Source organism: Perognathus longimembris, chromosome 10, assembly GCF_023159225.1.
Source record: "Perognathus longimembris pacificus isolate PPM17 chromosome 10, ASM2315922v1, whole genome shotgun sequence".
Lineage (NCBI taxonomy): Eukaryota > Metazoa > Chordata > Mammalia > Rodentia > Heteromyidae > Perognathus > Perognathus longimembris.
The window spans coordinates 12,317,119-12,339,961 of record NC_063170.1 but is presented as its reverse complement, the minus strand read 5'-3'; the positions used below and the strand labels follow the sequence as shown (position 1 = coordinate 12,339,961).

At 45.6% G+C, this 22,843-nt stretch overlaps 3 protein-coding genes across 14 annotated transcripts in view; 2 read left to right on the top strand and 1 right to left on the bottom strand.

The window, feature by feature from the left end:
- Window positions 1–22,843, top strand: part of Slc7a6 (solute carrier family 7 member 6) — a 56,624-nt gene that overhangs the window by 33,036 nt on the left and 745 nt on the right. For 10 of the 11 annotated variants that reach the window (XM_048355260.1, XM_048355266.1, XM_048355258.1 and 7 more), the window contains 6 exons: window positions 112–235; window positions 465–568; window positions 2,471–2,567; window positions 3,688–3,837; window positions 3,932–4,115; window positions 4,501–5,541. In XM_048355260.1, the coding sequence (XP_048211217.1) occupies window positions 112–235; window positions 465–568; window positions 2,471–2,567; window positions 3,688–3,837; window positions 3,932–4,115; window positions 4,501–4,595 (754 nt within the window). In that variant the 3' untranslated portion in view covers window positions 4,596–5,541. Of the gene's footprint in view, window positions 1–111; window positions 236–464; window positions 569–2,470; window positions 2,568–3,687; window positions 3,838–3,931; window positions 4,116–4,500; window positions 5,542–22,843 lie in introns of those variants that run through there. The other variant, XR_007212287.1, reaches the window with a different exon arrangement.
- Slc7a6os (solute carrier family 7 member 6 opposite strand) lies at window positions 8,910–14,243 on the bottom strand. The gene is made up of 5 exons (XM_048355268.1): window positions 14,016–14,243; window positions 13,619–13,885; window positions 12,552–12,755; window positions 11,186–11,306; window positions 8,910–9,412 (listed from the first exon to the last, which is right to left on the bottom strand). Exons 1-5 carry the CDS (start codon window positions 14,205–14,207, stop codon window positions 9,285–9,287), a joined length of 912 nt encoding a protein of 303 aa, XP_048211225.1. The 5' UTR covers window positions 14,208–14,243; the 3' UTR covers window positions 8,910–9,284.
- Window positions 14,280–22,843, top strand: part of Prmt7 (protein arginine methyltransferase 7) — a 29,604-nt gene continuing 21,040 nt past the window's right edge. The window contains exons 1-4 of one of the 2 annotated variants that reach the window (XM_048355254.1): window positions 14,280–14,368; window positions 19,698–19,875; window positions 21,593–21,629; window positions 22,583–22,732. In XM_048355254.1, the coding sequence (XP_048211211.1) occupies window positions 19,781–19,875; window positions 21,593–21,629; window positions 22,583–22,732 (282 nt within the window). In that variant the 5' untranslated portion in view covers window positions 14,280–14,368; window positions 19,698–19,780. The other variant, XM_048355255.1, reaches the window with a different exon arrangement.

The window sequence follows — 22,843 nt, the reverse complement described above, 5'->3', positions numbered from 1 at the left end:
CCCAGTGGCCAGTAAATTGTTAAGTGTTAAGACCTTTCAGTGGATACTTGGTGAACCTTGGTTCCCAGGAGAGCTTGGTTTTAGGTGATCCTGTCTCACTTGTCCTAACAGAAATTTGCCCTTGGCTATTGGGATTTCTATGCCAATTGTGATGTTCATCTACATCCTGACCAACGTTGCCTATTACACAGTGCTGAGAATTTCAGATGTCCTTAATAGTGATGCTGTGGCTGTGGTAAGTTTCTTGGGATCCTCAAATGAGGATCATCAGCTCATGATACATAGTACCCCTAAATGACCCATTCTTTCTCTCTGCAGCGACACCAGCTCTGTTGTATGAGGGGATAAGTCTAGGGCAGAGGGTGGGTTGCTCAGCAATGACTGCATTTGATTTAAGATTGTAGATACAGGCTGATTCCAAGTCTTGTCCTGTGTTGAATGTCCCTTATATGCTTTTTCCCCAGACATTTGCTGACCAGACGTTTGGCATGTTCAGCTGGACCATCCCCATTGCTGTTGCTCTGTCCTGCTTTGGGGGCCTTAATGCATCTATCTTTGCTTCATCAAGGTACTGTGTGTCAGCTTTACCAATGATAGACAGACAGACAGACAGACACACTTACTATATGAACCCAGGCTACCCTTGAACTTGTGATTCTCCTGACTCAGCCTTTTGAATGCTGGAATTACAGGCATGTGCCACCATGTCCAGATGCAATACTTAACTCTCACCAGTCAACTCAAACACCTTGCCCTGAAACGTCTTTCCCAGTGGTGTCATCAACTTCTAGGGTTCTTCCTTGGTGGCTTGCAAACATCTCAGACTTACTCTTTATTCCACATGTGATTTCTTTCCAGTTGTGCCATTATGGCTGTTTTCATTGCTTGGCATCTTGGCATCTGGAATTTTCCTTTAATGTCCATGTTTTTCCCACCAGTTGAAACATGCATACATATATACATGTATGTTCTCTCTCTCTCTCTCTAGCCAAACTTAACTGAGGTTATCATTTCTCTCCTCTACCAGGGTGCCTTCATCCCTTGAGTCATACCTCTAGCCCAGGGCCTCTATTCTAATGCGACAGCTGTGATCCTCCATCATGTCCTCTCCCCCAATAACGTGTCCTCTCACCTGCTCATGCCAGATGTCTCTGACATTAATTAGGCCACACTGGCTCCTAGTATTGTTCTGACTTTATAACTTGACCTTAGAGGCTGGATATTCCAAGAACTCTCTCCTCACACACTTTATCTTGAACTGTAGATACTCTAGCATCCATTTTTTTTTTGGGGGGGGGGCAGTTGTGGGGCTTGAACTCTGGGCCTGGGCCCTGTCCCTAAGCTCTTTTGCTCAAGGCTAGTGCACTCTCACTTTGAGCCACAGGGCCACTTCCAGTTTTTGAGTGTTAATTGGAGATAAGATTCTCATGGACTTTGCTGCCTGGGCTGGCTTTGAACTGCAATCCTCAGATCTCAGCCTCCTGAGTAGCGAGGATTATAGGCATAAGCCACTAGTGCCTGGCTGAGGCTACATTCCTTAATGACGCTGAGGTCTTTTGTTTTTTAAAAGTGTGCTGGTTCTCTGCGCACACACTTCTGGGAAACTTCTGCTCTTCTTCCAAGCTCGGATCTGATCCTCTCTTTGAAAGCTTTTTGCTCCCTCAGCCAACTCTCAGGCCGAATGAGTGAATGCTATGGTGGAGGCTACTTTGGATGGTATTTTATTTCTACATTGGTCTTTTTTTGGGGGTGGAGGGGCTTGAACTCAGGGCCTGAGCACTGTCCCTGGCTTCCTTTTGCTCAAGACTAGCACCCTACCACTTGAGCCACAGTGCCACTTCCGGCTTTTTCTATATATGTGGTGCTGAGGAATTGAACCCAGGGCTTCATGTATACAAGACAAGCAGTCTACCACTAGGCCAGGTCTTTTTCCCAGTTAGTAGAGCATTTTAGATACAGAGAGGAGGCCTGGATTGTCTCTGATCCCCTAGTTCACCCTATCTATCAGATATCAAACCATGGAAGATAAATGGAGGGCACAGATACTGCCCTTGTTTAAAAAGGCATGTAAATTTACAAATTTATTTACAAATTCACAAATAGCAGAGTGAAGGTACTCCTGGTTGGATGGGTTGGGGTGCTGGTAGGTGATGCCAGAATGTAGCTGTTGGTGAGGTGTTTGTGGTTGTGGGAGTGTTGGTGGGGGATGGTTGAATTTTACTGCTGAGGATTGGGGGAGGGGTGGCCAGTGGATAATGATAATGGTAATGGTAGGATGGTACAATCCAGGTAGTGGTGAGTTGCTAATAGTTGGAGAGGGTGGAGATGTGGGTATTATCAGTAAGGGGCTAGGCATGAAAGACTATCCCCCTGCTTTTTTGTGTGGCTCTGAGTCAAGTTTATCTAAGTGATGAGTATGGCTGTATGGTTGAGTAAAAGGATCCTGCTGACACATTTTTTATCCTTACAGGTTGTTTTTCGTGGGCTCCCGTGAGGGCCACCTCCCAGACCTCCTATCTATGATCCACATTGAACGTTTCACACCCATTCCTGCCTTATTGTTTAATGTAAGCTATGCTGGGCAGGGCAGGGGAGGGGTGGGGAGGGCAGGGTTCTTTCTCATTTGCACTAAGGATATCCAAGATTTGAAAACAGTCTGTCTATCTGCACATACTTTTTATTTATGCATTGCTGGCGACAGAACCTATCGTCTTCCACTTGCTAGGGAAGTGTTCTACCACTGAACTGTACTCCAAACTCCTCCCCCCCCCCTCTGTCTCTCTCTCGCTCTCGTTCTCGTTCTCGCTCTCGCTCTCTCTCTCTCTCATTTAGACAGAATCTCAGTGTGTAGCCCAGATGGCCTTACACTTTAGATCTTTCTGTTTTAGCCTCCGGATGCTGGAATTAGACATACATCACTAAGCTTGAACATTTTTCTTAATACAGAGGATCCTTCCTGTCTCTCTAGAATAGGCTCTTCTTGCCTTAAATTGTGTTATTTTGAGGTAAAAAGATACATGGGGATACTGTTTATTTGTTTTGTTTTTGTTGCCAGTCCTGGGGCGGCATGGACTCAGAGCCTGAGCACTGTCCCTGGCTTCTTTTTGCTCAAGGCTAGCACTCTGCCACTTGAGCCATAGCGCCACTTCCAGGTTTTTTTATATATGTGGTGCTGAGGAATTGAACCCAGGTCTTCATGTATATGAGGCAAGTGCTCTACCACTAGGCCATATTCCCAGCCCAGATGGGGATATTCTCTATACTTGACATTTAGGCAAATTGGACCTTGTCCTTGGACTTCAGTCCTTGATCTGTCCTATGGATTAATTTTGTGTTTATGCATCCCCCCTCCCCCCCAAGTAGGACACTGTCCCTGGCTTCTTTTGCTCAAGGCTAGCACTCTACCACTTGAGCCACAGCGCCACTTCTGGCTTTTTCTGTTTATGTGGTGCTGAGGAATCAAACCCAGGGCTTCATGCATGCAAGGCAAGCACTCTATCGCTAAGCCACATCCCCAGCCTGTTTATGAATTTTTCAGGCCATAGGCCATTGAGATGTTTCTGGAGGCCTTTCTTCCAATTCTGTCCTAAGGATTTGAGACCCAGGTCTAAGCCCACTGAATGTAGAGTCTTCGGGTTGGCTGGAGGTGACAGTGCTCACTCCTCTTCCCTGTCGCCTTCTCCACAGTGTACCATGACACTCATCTACCTCGTTGTGGAGGATGTTTTCCTTCTCATCAACTACTTCAGCTTCAGCTACTGGTTCTTTGTGGGGCTCTCTGTTGTTGGACAACTCTACCTTCGTTGGAAGGAGCCTGACCGGCCCCGGCCTCTCAAGGTCAGATTTGGAAGGGTGGGCCCCCTCTCCAAGGTGCCTTCTTGCTTATGGTTTGTACCATCGTCTCACATATTCTCATTTCCTTCCACTTTAGCTGAGCCTGTTTTTTCCCATTGTGTTCTGCCTATGCTCCGTGTTTTTGGTGATTGTTCCCCTCTTCAGTGACACCATCAGTTCTCTCATTGGCATTGGGATTGCCCTGTCTGGGGTTCCTGTCTACTTCATGGGTGTTTACCTGCCAGAGTCCCGGAGGCCACTGTTTATCCGGAATGTCCTGGGTGAGTATGTGCTCTGTTACTCACTAGCAGTGTGAAGATGTATACAGATGCCTGCGGAAGCTGATCCTCCCCCTCCCTTACTTATAATTTGCTGGAGGATAAGACCTGGCTCCCCACATACTTCTCTTTTGATTACTTTAGTGTCCTATTCTGGGGTTAAACTGTGCTGCCCATTTGGGAAGACAAGTAGTTTTACTTGTATCTTAGACTCTGGCTGGGCATGGAATGGAGAACAGATGCTTGTTGGTGGGGCAAAGCCAGTTTCAATATGCCCAAGGGACAGGTGCAAAGGGAGCTCCAGATGTGCTTTCAGCCTGCTGGTGTTTAGGTTGGGGCACTATCTAAATGCATTTGTTAAACCCTATGCGCTTCTGTTTTCATGTAGCTACTATCACCAGAATCATCCAGAAGCTGTGCTTTTGTGTCCTGACTGAGCTAGATGCAGCTGAAGAGAGAAAGGTTGAGAGGAAAACTGACTAGAGGCCAAAGGTGACATCCCCTGAAGCCCAGAAGGTTGTGGCTACAACCACCAAGATCTAGATAAAAAAGACTGGGGCCAATGCTCCTGAATTAAGAGAGACTGTAAGGGCTAGTGCTTCCCAGTTGGTATAGTAGGATACTCAGGGTTCAGACCAGTCTGAAGGTGGGGATCTCAGGGTAGAGGGGAGGCTGAGATGCAGGGGAATGGTTTTTTTCCTGGTGGGTAGGTGCAGTCCTGATCAGCCTTGGAGAGCTGCAGCAGGGGAAGACGAAGTGCTAGGTTGATGCTGTGCTGGTGGTTCAGAGCTATTGAGGTTTGAACCATGAGTCTCTGCAGAAGACCTTCTTGATGGGAAGTCTTCCTCTGACTGGGTGCAATCTCCTGACTTTAGAGACCTAAAATGATATTTCTTCCTGTGATTCAAACTCTTTGCTGAGGAGAGAACTGCATTCTTGTTTTGTTGCTGGTTGGGGTGGCATGAAAAGCAAAGCTGTATTTAACTGATATAGGAACTGTGTGTATCACAGTTCCTGAATTTCGCGAGGACCCTGTGCTGGAATTTAACACTTAAATAGGCTTGATGAGAGGAAATTATTTCAGGGCCTCAGCTGTGCTCACTGAACATTTTTGTCAAGACTGGTTTCTCAGCTGTGGGTCTGTATGTCTGGGGAGCCACAGCTCCCATTGTCTACCGATTATGCATCTCCGTGAAGAGGTCCTGATTGACTTTGCCTGGATCATGTCTACACTGTGGTCAAAATCTCATGGAGAGGCAAATTACCAGCTTTCTCATGAGTTGATCTTAGTCACCTGACTGTGCCCCTCCTACCTTGAACTGTGTATGATTCATGAAGGATGTGGTCCTGAAACAAAGGCAGGGAAAATGCTGCAGCGGCAGAGCGAGCAGGAACTTTTTTTTTTTTTTTTTGGCCAGTCCTGGGCCTTGGACTCAGGGCCTGAGCACTGTCCCTGGCTTCTTCCCGCTCAAGGCTAGCACTCTGCCACTTGAGCCACAGCACCGCTTCTGGCCGTTTTCTGTATATGTGGTGCTGGGGAATCGAACCTAGGGCCTCGTGTATCCGAGGCAGGCACTCTTGCCACTAGGCTATATCCCCAGCCCCAGGAACTTTTTAATATCATGTATCTGGCTACACTTTTGACCTGTTAGGTTACTAGCATCTGGCTCAGGTACAACAGACAGATGAACAACTCCATGAGTCAGAAGTCTGGTAATACTGATATTTTGAAGGATAATCCTTTATTTTATTGAGACCTTAGGTCTTTGTACTAGCTGATAGAAAGCAAATCTCTGGGATTCTAGAATGAACTTTAGTGGGGCTGGAATGTTCTGGAATCCAGGTGAATCACCTGAATTCTACCTGTTGTTACTGACTTGGAGAGCATCTCAGAGACCCATGTCATAGCTTGTTCTCTGTAAGGGCCTGCTGTGCAGACCCAGGCAAGCCCACCCTGGTGCTGGAAGTGATCCTTTTCTTCTTTGGAAAACCTCATACCAGACTGCATCCTCTCTTCTGTCCCCGGCACCAGGCTTTGTTTACACTCTAGACGGCCTTGGTGGGTCATGGGACAGTGCGTTCCTCGCCTGCATGCCCTCCCTCTCTCACCCCCAAGACCTAGTTGGACAGCTGCTTCAACCTCATTCTGGCTCCTCAGAAAACTGCAAAAGTGGAAGCAATTCATTTTGGTGCTCAGGCTGGGCTACTGGGTAAGGCTAGAGCAACAGACTTGGCCTACTTGGAGCTTTCTTCATGGGCACGCCTGTTGCATTGGATTGTACAACTGTTCTGGAATGCTCTCAGACCTGGAATGCCCCACTGTCATCCTGTGCCCTGAAGAACCTGTTGGCTTGGCATACCCTCGAGACAATCTCCCTTTCTATCCATTCTTCAGTCCCAGTTGCAGAGGAGTAACATTATAAAACATGTATTTGTTCAATAAAGATTTAGGGGAGCACAATTACAGTTACCTTTGGTTTAAATTACTTATCTGTGAAACTATAGGGGGACATTGCTGTCATGGGTTAAGGATTTGTATAGTAGATTACTTCCTGAGGACAAATCTTGTGCAAAGGCTGACTTGCCTGAACTATATAAACGTGATTTCTTTATGAGCCAAACTGGCACTCATCCCACGGTGCCCTGAAGTTAATCCTTTAAGCAGAGTATGCTTGTCCCTGACCCTGGCTTTAATGTTTTCTAACCCATAACCTGCTGATCCTAGGAATTTGCTGCCTCCCAGTGGTTTCTGGAGAAGCAAGGGTCTCACAATACAGGTGCCCTAGTACTTGCTTAGTGAACCATGTCAACTCCTCATTACATTCTTAACTCTGTGCTCTGGATACAGACTGCTCCCAGGAACCTTCCATGGGAGCGAAGCCAGACTAACAGCACTCAAGCTTCATGGTAGAATTAATTTCCACCAAGTCTTTGTTGTTTGCCTCCTTAAATCCATCTCCTGGTGTGCTAATCCCTTTTGCAATGGTACAGTTTGTACACCTTTTACTGAGGGTATATAGTTTATAAAGTTGTTAGCCTCTGTTTTTTCTTATTTTTGGACAGTCCTGAGGGCTTGGAACTCAGGGCCTGAGCGCTGTCCCTGGCTTCTTTTTGCTCAAAGCTAACACTCTACCTCTTGAGCACCACTTCTGGCCAGTTGTTAGCCTCTTTAAGGTTCATAAAATCTGAACACATGCAGCACTGAATACATTATAATGGCAGAATAGTTTAAAATCCTTTATTTCTGTGCCTGCAAGAGGGTAAGAGGATAACTTTTGTACATTTAAGTTGCTGTCTATTCATAGAACATTGAATTTTAAAAAACTGGGTCTGTTGGTCTATAATTGGTTGCAATAGTAGGACCTAAATATACAGAACTGAATCACTCTGACAAGTTCAATAACTACATGTAGAGACTAATATTGTTTCCGGCTTACAAAATGAAACAAATGTAGAGAAGCATGTGAAAATAAAAAGTAGAATGAAGGAGCTGGGCATGGGAGGATGGCAGTTGGAGGCTAGCCTGGGGAGTTTATAAGACCCCCTTTTCAGCCCACAGCTAAATACAGTGATGTACTTTTAAATGATGTGGAAGGCTGAGACTGGGAAGAGCAAAGTTCAAGGCCTGTCTGGGCAAAAAAAGTCCATGGGACTCTATCTCAATGGAGGGAAGCCCGACAGTGCCATGTGCCTTTCATCCTAGCAACAACAGCAAGCCTAAAATAGGTAGATTATCATCCAAATGTGCTTTCAGGTAGAAAGTGAGACCCTAACAAAAACAACCAGCACTAAAAACTGACATGACTACCGCCTGCTTAGCAAGTACAAGGCCCTATGCTCAAAACCCAGTACCACCAAAAACAAAACGAAACATCCACAAAGGCATTTTTCTGTGTAATTCATTTTCCCATGTAATGGAGTCAGAAATAAACTCAATGGCCAACCTGGAGCATGGCTCAAGGTAGAGCACTTACCTGATGAGCATGAATAGGTGCACTTCTACACGCGCGCATGCACACACACACACACACACACACACACCTACTTTTAGTAAGATTTTGAAACTTGTTTCACTAGCTCGTGTGTGTGTGTGTACTAAGAAGACACGTGAAACATTCAGATCTAAAAGATTTAAAAGGAATTGCTTTCTTCTATATTAAAAGTTAACTTTTATTAGCTGGGCACTGTGGCTCATACCTGTAAATCCTACATAGGAGGCTGAGATCTGAGGATCACAGTTTGAAGCCAGCCCCCACAGGAAAGGCTATGAGACTTTTATCTCTAATGAATTGCTCAGACAAAGCTGGGAATGTCATTGTGCCTTGAGCAAAAGCAGCTCAGATGTAGCACCCACATGCTGAGTTCAAGCCCCAGGACTGGCACCAAAAAGTTTTTATTAAACTGAGTATCGCATTAATACATATTGTTCCTTAGCATCAATGCCAAAAGATGACAATAATGTTTGTATCATTATCAGAGTTTCAAGGGACACAGAGATGACTATTTACTAAAGACTTAAATGGTTTAGACAGAGTCTATTCTTCCCCTAACAGCTCCTGCTACCTAGGCGGTGCAGTATATACTTTTTTTTTTTTTTTGTGGCCAGTCCTGGGGCTTGGACTCAGGGCCTGAGCACTGTCCCTGGCTTCTCTTTGCTTAAGGCTAGTACTCTGCCACTTGAGCCACAGCGCCACTTCTGGCCATTTTCTGTATATGTGGTGCTGGGGAATTGAACCCAGGGCCTCATGAATACGAGGCAGGCACTCTAGCCACTAGGCCATATCCCCAGCTGGTATATAGTTCTTTTCTACCTCTTTTATCAGAGAGAATGGGCTTGCACTAGAGGCAGGAGAAGTAGAACCTTACTGCTTCTTCTTTGGCCTTTAGCACAGATTTATACTAGGAAAAAAAAGCCTAAGCCAGAAAGTGAAAGAAACTTTTCATTTTTATAGTATTTTTCTCCAATTGTAGGATCACCTCTGGTTGAGGCCAACAAGTTCTACTTTGTAAGAGGAAAAAACTGACTCTCTTAGGTTAAGTTTTCCCTGTTTCTGGGTATGCTTTCCCTCCATATGCTCAGTTAGGAATCCTAAAAGGATGTCACCAGGCCAGCTGACATTAGTCAGATCCCTCAAGAGCCTGTGGAAGAACTACATGGACATCACAAGACTGTCAGTCCGAATCAAGGTCCTGGGGGTTGTCGTAGTCAAACGCCTTCCGTACATCCAAAGGGTACTTGCTCCACACCTGTCGTACGTGACTGTCTCCTTCTTCACTGAAGCTGTCATCAGAGCCAGAGCCTAGATGGAAGGAATCAGGAACAGACTTACTGTATGATATAGGCTACTTACTGCAAGAGCCTCTTCCATTCTCAAAAAGCCATTTTTTTGTTGTTCCTCTTTCTAAAATAAGTGTTCAATTTAGAAGATTTAGAATATAAAATACCCCTTTCTGAAAAGCAATCATATTGAGACAGAGTGATGGAAGGGGTGACATCCAAACAGAAAACTTGTACATGAAAACTTGTAATGTGATAAAGGTAGACTAGGGTTAATTTAACTGCTGCACAACTGCTGGTACCTGACTTATGAAACTGTAACCCCCCTGTATATCACCTTCATAAAAATTCAAAAATCTTTTTTTGAGATCTGAGGATTGCAGTTCCAAGCCAGCCTGGATAGAAAAGTCCCTGTGACACTCTTATCCAACTAACAACTCAAAAAACTGGAAGTGGTATTGTGACTCAAAGTGATAGAGCTAGCCTTGAGCCCAAGAATTCAGGGACAGTGCCCAGGCCAGGCCCCGAGTTCAAGCACCACGACCAACCAAAAAACCCCACAGAAACCGCAATCATATTCTCACGAATGCAGGTCCCTTAACACTGGAGTACTTATTTCCTTTATCCTGTTGTTTTGACAGTTTCTCTTTGTAACTCAAGCTGGTCTCAAGTGCTGGGATGACAGATATGCATCAACAGGCTCAGCAAAAATATGATTTTTTTTAATTGTTGGGGATTCAACCCAGAGTCTTATGCATGCCAGGCAAGCATTCAATCAATGAGCTACATTTCCAGCTTCTATCACTTTAGTATTTTGTTGTTACGCCACTGTTTATCTGTTCCTTTGCCAGGCAATATGCAGTTATTTCTGTTGGTTGCACTTGGAAGGATATAATTATCAAAGGAACTGGGCTGCCAGGACATCTTTCCTTCCTCTTCCCCCAGGTTTATGTCTGTATTGGATATTTTGAAAACAATAAATGGAAAACAACAGTTTCTTAGAGCTAAATGACTCTTGACAACCCTGAGCCTACTGCTAATGGAAAACTTTTTTGTTTCTGAGACAGGGTTTTGCTATAGTCTAGGCTGACAACAAACTCCCAGTCCTCCTCAATGTCCCAAGTGGTGGGTTACAGGCCTAAGCCTAGCTTCATACTTAATTCTGGCTCATGCTGAGGCTGAGCCACACTTCCAGTCTAGCTTTTGTTATTCTTTAGTTGGAGATAAGAGTTTCAAGGAGGGGCTGGGGATGTGGCCTAGTGGCAGGAGTGCTTGCCTCGTATACATGAGGCCCTGGGTTCAATTCCCCAGCACCACATATACAGAAAATGGCCAGAAGTGGCGCTGTGGCTCAAGTGGCAGAGTGCTAGCCTTGAGCAAAAAGAAGCCAGGGACAGTGCTCAGGCCCTGAGTCCAAGCCCCAGGACTGGCCAAAAAAAAAAAAAAAAAAAAAAAAAAGAGTTTCAAGGATTATTTTACCCAAGCAAGCTTCAAACTGATCCTCAGATCTCAGCCTTCTGGTAGCTAAGATCACAGGTGTGAGCCGCTGGTGCCTGGTTTAATACTTTCTTGATAAGAATACAGAAAAGGACAGAAAACGAAGCTCAGGAAAGTAAAGTAACTTGCCTGAAACCATAGATAGGCAATGACAACTGAGGATAGGCCTATCTGATTAACCTCACATTAGCAGTTACCCTTGAAACACTGTTCAGTGTTAGAGAGGGAAAGTCATTTATAACAAACATGTCAATTACTCCCTGACCTCAGTCCCCTCCCTATCTGGGCTGCCACTAACCTCTGGAATCTTCATCTCTATCACTGCTCTCTTCCTCTGGGTACTCATTGCGCCAATTATTTTCACTGTTCTCATCATCTTCGTCTTCATAAATGTCCTCTGCTGGTTGTTCATCGTTCACCTGCACATCTCAAAGCAAACATGAGTCTAAATGAAAACTTCTAAGGTTATGCAGTTTGTGGGAACTATTAGCATATTACTGTAGGAAGATTCAGAGAAAGGGGCCACGTGATAAAGGCAGACTAAGCTAAGGGGTTAATTTAACTGCTGCACAAGAGGCTGAAGTAATCTTAGGCTATGAGTGGATGAATTATAGCCCTGCTTCACCCAGAATCCAATTTCAGAATACCACATTCGAACTCCATCAGCAGAGTAGAAGAGCAACAGCTCTGAGCATGTAATGCAACCATCTTCAAATTCCTGAATGGCAGCCAAAGGGGAGAAGTATTGTATAGAATGTGGTTAATGCCAAAATCAGGAACAAAATTTAAGAGCACCAGCTATGGGAAGGCAGGAGTAGAGGGCCATGCAGTAATCCAAACAGGTGTGTGACTGTGAAACTGGAATTAGTGCAGGTGGGAGGATAAAGTGCTTGTCTTACAATATTAGCAACAAACAGGTGCTAGCTATACTTTTCCCATTAATGTTACAACCTAAGAATAATGGTGTTCGGATGTTACCTTTCACCACTCAAGTATTTCTCCTCTTTTAAAATATAATAAAAAATTGGGCTGGGATGTAGCTCAGTGGCAAAGTGCTTGCCTAGCAAGTGCAACGTCCTGGGTTCGATCCCCAGTACCAAAAAATAAGACAAAAAATAAAATACAATAAAACACTAAAATTACTATGCTTTCATTTGTATTAAAAATATCTGGTTTGGAGCTTGGAAGGTGGTTTAGTGGTTGAGTGCTTGCCTAGCATGCACGAAGCCCTGGGTTCAATTTCTCAGTACCACATAAACAGAAAAAGCTGGAAGTGGTGCTGTGGCTCAAAGTGGTAAGAGTGCTAGCCTTGAGCTAAAGAAGCACAGGGACAGTGTCCAGGCCCTGAATTCAAGCCAGGACTAGCCAAAAAAAAAAAAAAAAACAAAAACTATAAATGCTGATGGTTTTTCCTCAGATTCTCTGCACTAAACCAGGTTTGTAGAAGTATTTGAGGAAAGACCACACACACATGTGCACACATTCCATTCACATATATTTGGCAGTTTGAACTCAGGAACTTGCACTTGCTAGGCAGGTCCTCTATCACCTTAGCCACTGGCTCCAAATTTTTCCTTTTAAGTAACAAGACCTAAGAACAATGTTATCAGGGTTGGAATGTTGAGAGGCAAAGCACCCTGCCTGCTCCTTATGGAATCCCTTACCAGCTCCCACTCCTGGCTATAGGGCTGCACAGAAAGGATGTTCTCAATCCATCCTGGAGTGGCCATATCTAAGTAGTAAATGTCATACACATAGTCTTCATGCTTCCGTTCTTGGTGCCCATCTCCTGGTCCATCCTCAGATACAACTAAACGCTCACGTAACAACTCTACAGAATTGCAGAGAATCACATCTGGGTCAGCTATCTGTAAAGAAAATACAGATAACGGATAGATGAATGACTCAGAACAAGATATTCCAAGAGATGGATGAAAAAAAGCCTGCTATAGTTCTCTATATTGTTTTCAATTTCCTTAGTCCCATGGAATACTGTCCAGTTACTAAAGAAATCAAGAATGGGGGCTGGGAATATGGCCTAGTGGCGAGAGAGCTTGCCTCGTATACATGAGGCCCTGGGTTCGATTCCCCAGCACCACATATACAGAAAACGGCCAGAAGTGGCGCTGTGGCTCAAGTGGCAGAGTGCTAGCCTTGAGCAAAAAGGAAGCCAGGGACAGTGCTCAGGCCCTGAGTCCAAGGCCCAGGACTGGCCAAAAAAAAAAAAAAAGAAATCAAGAATGCCTAGTCCCCACCCTTCCTTTGATCAATTTCCCCCATCTACTTTGCTCCAGTGATCCAGCATTTCAGTAAAAGTGAAAAGCAACTTTCTTACAAACACCACAGAGTCTAGAAAGCATCCCTTCCAAATCCTTACTACTATACTATCTCTCTGGACTTAAGACAAACTGACTTGGTATACACAAAACAGCCTGTGTTCTTGCAAGACCTCTGCCCATCAAGCCTATCTCCAAGATAATCCCCAATGCCTCTGCTACTCAACTTCTTTAGACCTTCTTTCTTTCAAATGTCCTTTTCATTTAAGTTCAACTTTAAGAAAAATAAGGACCACTCGTTTGGTGCGCTGTACCTCCTAATCCGTATTGCCATCTCACATTAATTTATCTTTTACACACGTCAAAAGTAAATCAAATCGGTAAAATGAGGCCATCACTCCAGACAGATCGCACCCGTCCCTATTTTCGGTCGCAGAGTACTTTAGGGTGCTTACTATGCAGGAGTCCGTGGCATCAGCCTCTGGGTCTTTCTCCTCGTGGATCAGGTCCAACAGCTCGAAGCCTACATCCTCCGCAGATTCGGGCGCGCACTCGGCTTCCAGACTGCCAGAGGTCGCCGAGGCCCGGCGGCTGGAGACCACCCGGTAGCGGCCTTCTTTGCGGACCTCTCGAGCTGAGGCGCGGAGATCGCGGCGGATACGCTGCTGGCTGTCCCGGGATGGGCGAAGGGCAGCCCGCACGAGGGGCTGAACTGGCTCCTCCTGGGGAACGGGCAGGAGCGGGGAACGGCGTCAGCCAGGGCTGCGAGGGGGTTCGGGCATCCCGTGACATTCCAGCGGGCGCCCTAAGATTCCTCCCCGCCCCCCCACAGACTCCCTCGCCGCCCGATACCTGGGAGCGCACGGTGGCCACCAGCTGGAAGACATTGTTCTCTGCCGTGCTCTCCAGACACTCCGGAGTCTTCTGAGCGGCCGACGCACCCTCGGCGCCTCGGAGGCGTTTACAAGCTAGCACCAGAGCCTCGACAGGCTCAGCGCTGCGCTTCCGCTTCACTCGGAGGACTGCCGTCCTGCCGGCCTCCATAGCCGCTGTTGCGGAGGACTGTGGGAAAGCGCGGGGCGGAGACGGAAGAGGCCTGTACTTCCGGGGGCGGTGCGCTCGGCTTTGACGTCCGGATGCCCCGCCCCCACGCGCTGGCCGCGGCAAGATGGCGGCGGAGATGAGCGGCGTGGTGCGGGACGCCGGTGAGGTGCTGGGTGTTCTGAGACGGTGGGGGTCGTGTGGTTGGAGTCCCGGGGACAGCCAGCATCCTGTCTTTACCTCTAGAGTTCTGGTAGAGGCGTCTGGTGTGGCTGTACCTGGACGCCAGGACTCGCGGCTCCTCCCGACATTCTCCTGAGTCCGCGTGGAGACCCTGGGAGTCCCGTGGCGGATGGGATAGCGAGGTTGCAGGCCTACCCCGCCCCTGCTGTCTGGCCAGGTGATCGCCTCTGCAGGGGCTGTGGCCGAGTCCAGCGCGGGGCCTGGGTCATTCACGGTACCCGTGCCCGGCGTCTTCAGCCAGAGAGAGCCGGACCTCACGCTGCCTCAGCCTTCGCACCCGAAACTGGCCCTGCGCTCTTAGGTCCCGGGAAGTCTGTTAGCTTGCCTTTGTTAAGTCACTATTACGAGTACGTGGAAAGCGCTCTAGTGACTGTGAGGTCACCCGCAGTACTTTTGTGAAGGTGTGCACCTTCCACTAGGTAGACACATCCACGGTAGACATACACTCAGGGCAAAATCCTTTCCGAAGTCTGGTGTCATTTGCAGGAGCCCATCAGTTCCTCTGCTCTTTGCACTTCAGGCAAAGCCTGAAGGGACCTTGTCACATTTTCCTTTTGCATCTTGTACTTCTACTTTAGGGCCCTATCATGGAAAAGTTGAGTTAATATCCACATATTAGAAACTACTCTTCCTCAACTTTAGCCTAACCTGCCCGTCCATGACCTGTTCTTTTTCTCTGTGGGAACTGGGGATGTAGCTCTGTGGTAGTAGTGAGCTTGCCCTGCACCAGGGGGGTACTTGATCTCCAATACTAGAACCTCCAATGATTATGGCTAGGTGGATTATGATTGTTCTTGTTAGGATTAGGGTTTGGGAAGGTGATGTCCATTTATTCCTTGTAAATGGCTCTGTGAGTTCTCAGCTCTTGAAGAATGAGATCTAACAGCTCTCTTGAATCCAAAGCATGGGCTTTCTTTGAGAGAGAACAAATTATAGCAGTGCCTACATATGTAGTTTTTAACTAGAACCAGTTTATTCATAAAATTGAAAACCAAGACATGGTTCCATCCTCATTATGTAATGATAGGATGTAGCACAGAGGTAGAGTTTGCATGTGTGAGACCTTGGGCTTGATTTCCTACCATCATGTCCCCCCAAAATAATAATTTAGATTTATACCAAACTAATAAGTTATGTATAGTTTCTAGAATTGGGTATTGGCCTCCTGCATGTTAGGCAAGTGCTCTATCATTGAACCATGCCCTTGGCCTTTATAGTTGTGAAAAAAAACAATGTGACCCTAGTTAGAGCCAGAACCACATCACAGACAAGAATTTCAGGGCTGGGAATGTGGCTTAGTGTTAAAGTGCTTGCCTAGCATGCATGAAGCCCTGGGTTCAATTCCTCAGTACCACATAAACAGAAAAAAACTAGAAGTGGTGCTGTGGCTCAAGTCCTAGAGTTCTAGCCTTGAGCACAGAGAGGTTCAGGGACAGTGCCAAGGCCTTGAGTTCAAGCCCCAGGATGGGCAAAAAAGAAAGAAGGAATTCCATTGACTAAAGTTCTTTACAGGCTTTTTTTTTTTTTTTTTTTTTTGGTTGGTCACTTGAACTCTGGGCCTGGGCATTGTCTCTGAGCTCTTCAGCTCAAGGCTAGCACTCTACCACTTGAACCACAGCGTCACTGCTCGTTTTCTGGTGGTTAATTGTAGATAAGAGTCTCATGGACTTTCTTGCTGGGGCAGGCTTTGAAATGCTGTCCTCAGATCTCAGCCTTCTGAGTAGCTAATATTCCAGGCATGAGCCACTGGCACCTGGCTACAGTTTTAACTTTTAAATAGTTTTAGAATTGATTTCACATGAACCATAAGATAAGGGCTTCTGGATTCTTCCTCATGAAGACCTTATGGACATATTTGTTTTGGTTTTGGCCAGTCCTGGGGCTTGGACTCAGGGCCTGAGCACTGTCCCTGGCTTCTTTTAGCTCAGCGCTAGCACTCTACCACTTGAGCCACAGCACCACCTCTGGCCTTTTCTATATATGTGGTGCTAAGGAATCGAACCCAGGGCTTCTTGTATATGAGGCAAGCACTCTTGCCACTAGGCCATATTCCCAGCCTTATGGATATGTTTGTTTCTTTGTTCATTTTAACTTTAGCCAAACTAATATAGTGTACATAATAAAAGCTCAGGGGCAGTGGCTAGGCCCTGAGTTCAAGCCCCAGGATTATTAAAAAATAAAACAAGGGCTGGGGATATAGCCTAGTGGCAAGAGTGCCTGCCTCGGATACACGAGGCCCTAGGTTCGATTCCCCAGCACCACATATACAGAAAAAACGGCCAGAAGCGGCGCTGTGGCTCACGTGGCAGAGTGCTAGCCTTGAGCGGGAAGGAGCCAGGGACAGTGCTCAGGCCCTGAGTCCAAGGCCCAGGACTGGCCAAAAAAAAAAAAAAAAAAAACCAAAAGAGCAATTTAAGGCCCAAACAAATTAGAAACTATGTATACAGAATTTTTTTTTACAAAAGCAAATAAAATGAAATAGAACAACATATCGGAGGACTTTCTCCTGAGACAAATTAAGTACTATTTTGTTAACTTTTTTTTTTTTTTTTTTGCCAGTCCTGGGCCTTGGACTCAGGGCCTGAGCACTGTCCCTGGCTTCTTTTTTGCTCAAGGCTAGCACTCTGCCACTTGAGTCACAGCGCCACTTCTGGCCATTTTCTGTATATGTGGTGCTGGGGAATCGAACCCAGGGCTTCAAGTATACGAGGCAAGCGCTCTTGCCACTAGGCCATATCCCCAGCCCTATTAACTTTTAATAGTGACACTCAAATATGAATTTAGGGCCTCATGGTTGCTATGCAGGTACTTTACTGTTTAGCCACCCCCTTCAGCCCTACTTTGTGAAATCTTTAGTTAAATGTATATTGATTTCATATAAAATATATTTTCTAATGGAGTTGTCAAAACATATGAGAACTACTAGATTAGAGGCTAGAGGTGCTAGGATTTTAGAAGGTGAGTTTTGTGTGTGTGTGTGTGTGTGCTAGTCCTGGAGCTTGAACTCAGGGCCTAGCCACTGCCCCTGAGCTTTTGTGCTCAAGCCTAGCACTCTAACCACAGCTCCACTTCTGGCTTTTTGGTAGCTAATTGGAGATAAGAGTGTCATGACTTTGCTGCCCTGGCTGGCTTTGAACTGGGATGTTCAGATCCTCTTGAGTAGCTAGGATTACAGGCGTGAGGCACTGGTACCTGACCTAGAAGGGTTTTACCAGAAGACAATTTGAGTACTTTGAGTCAGGCTAGTGACTGCATCATTTCAGGAAAGATTGTTTTTCTGTCTCTAGAAGAATTTAAACTCTGGCTAATAAAATACTGTAGGGAGATTTATGAGATAAGTTTTGTTGTTGTTTTTGGTGGTCCTGGAGCTTGAACTCAGGGCCTGGGCTCTGTTCCGGAGTCTCTCTGCTCAAGGCCAGCACTCTAGCACTTGAGCCACAGCACCACTTCTGGCTTTTCCTGTTTCTGTGGTACTGAGGAATTGAACCCAGGGCTTCATACAGACTAGGCAAGCATTCGACCACTAAGCCACATTCCCAGCCCATAGGAGCTAGTTGTGGGTTGTTGTTTTTTTTATATTGGTCCGTGGGTGCTGTCCTGAGCTCTGTAGCTCAAGGCTAGTGCTCTACCAGTTGAGCCACAGCACTACTTCCAGTTTTCTGAGTGGTTTATTGGAGATAAGAGTCTCACAGACTTTTCTGCTGGGCTGGGCTTTGGACCCTGATCCTCAAATCTCAGCCTCCTGAGTAGCTAGGAGTATAGGCGTGAGCTACTGGCGCTGGCTAGGAGCTAGTTTGGTGAGTATAGAACAGCCATTCTGTGATTTTCCTTTTTTCCATTGTACCCTGATTTGAATTTAGGCCCTTGAGCTTGCTAGCAGGTACTCTTAGTTGACCTATACAGGCCTTAAAAAATTTTTTTTGACTCAACATGACATTATTGATTTCATGTTTGTGTATACCTGTGATTTAGTCTTAAAAGTCAGATCAGGAACTTTTTTCTGCCAACGGCCATTTGTACATTTCCAACCCATCATTACAACCCATACACAATTGTCATCATAAGGAGATGGGCCATGGACAGCATTTTGACTCTTTCCCGTTGTGTACCAAATGATTTCATGGGAGGAAGTAGAGCTATGGCTCAAAGTGGTAGAGTGCTATCCTTGAGCATAAAGAACTCAGGGACAGTGCCCAGGCCCTGAGTTCAAGCCCTACAACTGATCCCCTCCCTCCCCCCAAAAAAGTCACCCAAATGATTTCATGGGCTATAATTTGGTCTGCAAACCAGATGTTCTCTATTCTGGGGAGATTAACTTTAGATGAAATTTTCTGATTTGACCAAGGTTTTGTATTTTTTCTTACATTATTTTTTAAAAATTATTATTATTCCTATTATTATTTGCCAGTCCTGGGGCTTGAACTCAGGATCTGGGCACTGTACCTGAGTCTTTCTGTGCTCAAGGCTAGAGCTCTGCCACTTGAGCCACAGCAGCTCTTTGTGTTTATGTGGTACTGAGGAGTTGAATCCAAGGCTTCATGCATGCTAGGCAAGCACTCTACCACTAAGCCACATTCCCAGCCTTTCCTTACATTAGATGATTAATATACTGATGTCTCATCATTCAGTTTTCTTGTTCTCTTCCTATAGCCCTTTGCCTGGATTATTTCTGTTCTTACTCTCTTTACTAAGGGTTATACACAGATGGTCCTTGAGGCTCACTTGACCCTGTTGGGATCTTTCATGACAGCTCAAGTTTCCAGATAGCCTTATGAGCTTATTGTAGTTGTGTTTTGGGACAGGGATTCACTATGTAGCTTAGGTTGATCTGGAACTTGAGATCTTCCTGCCTCAGCTTCCTAGGTGGTGAGTTTACACATGTATTTCACTCTGCTTAGCTCTTTTTTAAAAAAAAATTAAAAATTCATTATTTTTAATTATTACTATAAAGGTGATGTACAGAGGGGTTACATTTACATAATGAGTACATTTCTTTTTGGACAATGTCATTCCTTCCCTTGCTTTCTCCCAGTTTTTCCCTCCTGTTCCTACCCCTGCTCAGCTTTTATTGTAGCTCTTGATATATGCTGAATATATAATTACGGGTCTTTTGCTGGAAATATTAAAATACTGATTAATAAATACTTTGAATAGTTCAAGTTTTTGTTAATTTCTTGATTTTTCTTTCCTCTTGTTTTCTTGTTTCTGTCCCTCCCACCCCCCTTGTTGGTGGGCATCTTGATTGAATAGATCTCTGACTATCAAATTTGTCCCTAAGAAGTTAACTTGGAGGACTGCTTCTCTATCCCAACACCGGGAAGCTGGTTGACAGCATGAAGGTCTTCTGTGGGCGAGCCAATCCAACCACGGGATCTGTGGAGTGGCTGGAGGAGGATGAGCACTACGATTACAACCAGGAGATTGCCAGGTAATAGGGGTTGGTTCACAGTAGGCTACAGCTGGGTGGGGCACTTCGTTTCAGAGCAGTCACTGAGTGGCTGTGGCTCAAAGTGGTAGAGCGCTGGCCTTGTGCTGAAGAGCTCAGGGACAGTGCCCAGGCCCAGAGTTCAAATCCCACAGCTGTAAAAAAGAAAAACAAAGTGTTTTATTTTTCTCCTGAGAAGGAATGTTTAAAAATATATAGTTTAGGGCTGGTGATATGGCCTAGTGGCAAGAGTGCTCGCCTCGTATACATGAAGCCCTGGGTTCGATTCCCCAGCACCAGATATACAGAAAATGGCCAGAAGTGGCGCTGTGGCTCAAGTGGCAGAGTGCTACCCTTGAGCAAAAGGAAGCCAGGGACAGTGCTCAGCCCCTGAGTCCAAGGCCCAGGACTGGCAAAAGAAAAAAAATATATATATATAGTTTAATAACCATAAAGTCTGTTTAACTTGATAGCATAGTGCTAGGGTAGGACTATGCTAATGTGGAGGTGATGAGGTTCCCAGCCTCAAAAAAACGTGCAATTTTGTGTGAGAGACAGATGATTAAACAACAACAACAAAAAGTTAGAGCACAGGGGGATAAAAGCCTCTGGAAAAACACAGCAGAAACCAATTGGATTGGGAAGAGTGATGTTATAACCTTAGTGTCATAACCCTGCTCGTCCCATAGTGCACGTATATTGTGCAAGGATAAGTTAGAGGCAAAAGACATTGAGTCAGTTCTTCCTGAAGAGAAAAACAACTAATGCAGAATATGAATAGATGCTTGTGGCTATGGGATTGTGAATGAGCTAACTGCCAGAGCATTTTGAGTCTGAAAGCACGTGTTTCTAAGATTATTTTCACAGTACTAGAGAATAACAGCTTCTGATTTGAGTAAAAATTTGGAGAGAAGGGAGGGTTTGTACTCAGGGCCTCAAACTCTCGCTTAGCTTTTTCACTCAGCTGATGCTCTGCCACTTGAGCCACAACTTCACTACTGGCTTTTTGCTAGTTAATGGGATCTCACCAATTTTTCTGCCTAGGCTGATTTTAAACCTTGCTCCTCAGATCTCAGCTTCCTGAGTAGCTGGGATTATAGTTATGAGTCACCACTGCCCAGGTTTGTTTGGGTTTTGCTATGCAGTACAGGCCGCCTTTATTGTTTTGTTTTGCCAGTCCCGGGGCTTGGACTCAGGGCCTGAGCACTGTTCCTGGCTTCTTTTTTGCTCAAGGCTAGCACTCTACTTCTTGAGCCACAGTGCCACTTCTGGCTTATTCTGTATATGTGGTGCTGAGGAATTGAACCCAGGGCTTCATGTATAGGAGGCAAACACTGTACCGCTAAGCCACATTCTCAGCCCCTACCTCAGACTCCTGAGTACTAGGATTATAAGTGTGTGCTATCAGCCTGGCTATTAAAACTTACAATCGGTGCTGGGAATATGGCCTAGTGGCAAGAGTATACATGAAGCCCTGGGTTCAATTCCCAGCACCACATATATAGAAAACGGCCAGAAGTGGCACTGTGGCTCAAGTGGTGGAAGCCAGGGACAGTGCTCAGGCCCTGAGTTCAAGCCCCAGGACCGGCAGAAAAACCAACAACACAAAAACTTAGAATCAACAACATGTTTATTCTATTTAATTAAGATATTAGTTTATATATAAGGATGTTTCCTTGTGTTGATAATTATCAGAGGTTCCTCACCTGTCTTTTTTTAGGTCATCTTATGCAGATATGTTGCATGACAAAGATAGGGTAAGTATAAGAGGAAACCGTGTGTGTGTGTGTGTGTGTGTGTGTGAATGCTGGGAGCAGAAGGTGTGTGTGTGTGTGTGTGTGTGTCCAGGAGCAGAAGGTGTGTGTGTGTGTGTGTGTGTGTGTGTGTGTGTGTGTGAATGCTGGGAGCAGAAGGTGTGTGTGTGTGTGTGTGTGTGTGTGTGTGTGTGTGTGTGTCCAGGAGCAGAAGGGGTGTGTGTGTGTGTGTGTGTGTGTGTGTGTGTGTGTGTGTGTGTGTGTGTGTGTCCAGGCTGGCTTCAAATCGAGATCTTCAGATATCAGCCTCCTGAGCAGCTAGGATTACAGGCAGGAGCCACCGACCCTCAGCTTTGTGTATGTGTGGCTATGTACTTGTGTGTGTGTGCGTGGGTGTACACGTGTATGCATAGTCATGCTGCCCGTAGGGTTTGAAATCAGAGCCTGGGCCCTATTCCTTAGAGGTTTTTTGTTTGTTTTGCCAGTCCTGGGGCTTGAACTTAGAGCCTAGGAACTATGCCCCCAAAAAACTAAGGGACAATGCGTGGGCCTTGAGTTTAAGCCCTAGTAGTGAGACAAAAGGAAAAATGATATTTTTTTTTGGTCAGGATTTTTTCTTCTATTTGTCTGTCCTAGTGGTAATACTGGGGTTTCAACTTCAGACTTCCCATTTGTGAGGTTGAGAAGTTCTACTGCTAGGCCATCTCCATCACCTCTCTATGAATGTAGAATAGTGAATGTGGAAGAGACAATTCCTTAATCAGGGTGGGGAGCTAAGCAAGTACTCCTTGAGTCTTCCAAGCCCTGCCCAACTTAGCTGAGCAGTGCTATTCCTCTAGAGACCAAAAAGCCCAGAGGATCCTGGCTTGCCAACTCAGACTCTCCAGCTGTATCCAGCATTTCACTTATTTTTAGTAACAGATACAAAGTAACAGCTATTTCTTCTTCTCTCTTAGAATATAAAATATTACCAGGGTATTCGGGCTGCTGTGAGCAGGGTGAAGGACAGAGGACAGAAGGCCTTGGTTCTTGACATTGGCACTGGCACAGGACTCTTGTCAATGATGGCTATCACAGCTGGTGCGGACTTCTGCTATGCTATCGAGGTATGAGAAGATCCCTATGTCCTTGCATTTTTCTTTCATGAACAAAGACTGGTGGAGTACTTGCTTCATGCCAAGCACAGGACCAGATTCTTAGCGCGTAGAGATGAATCA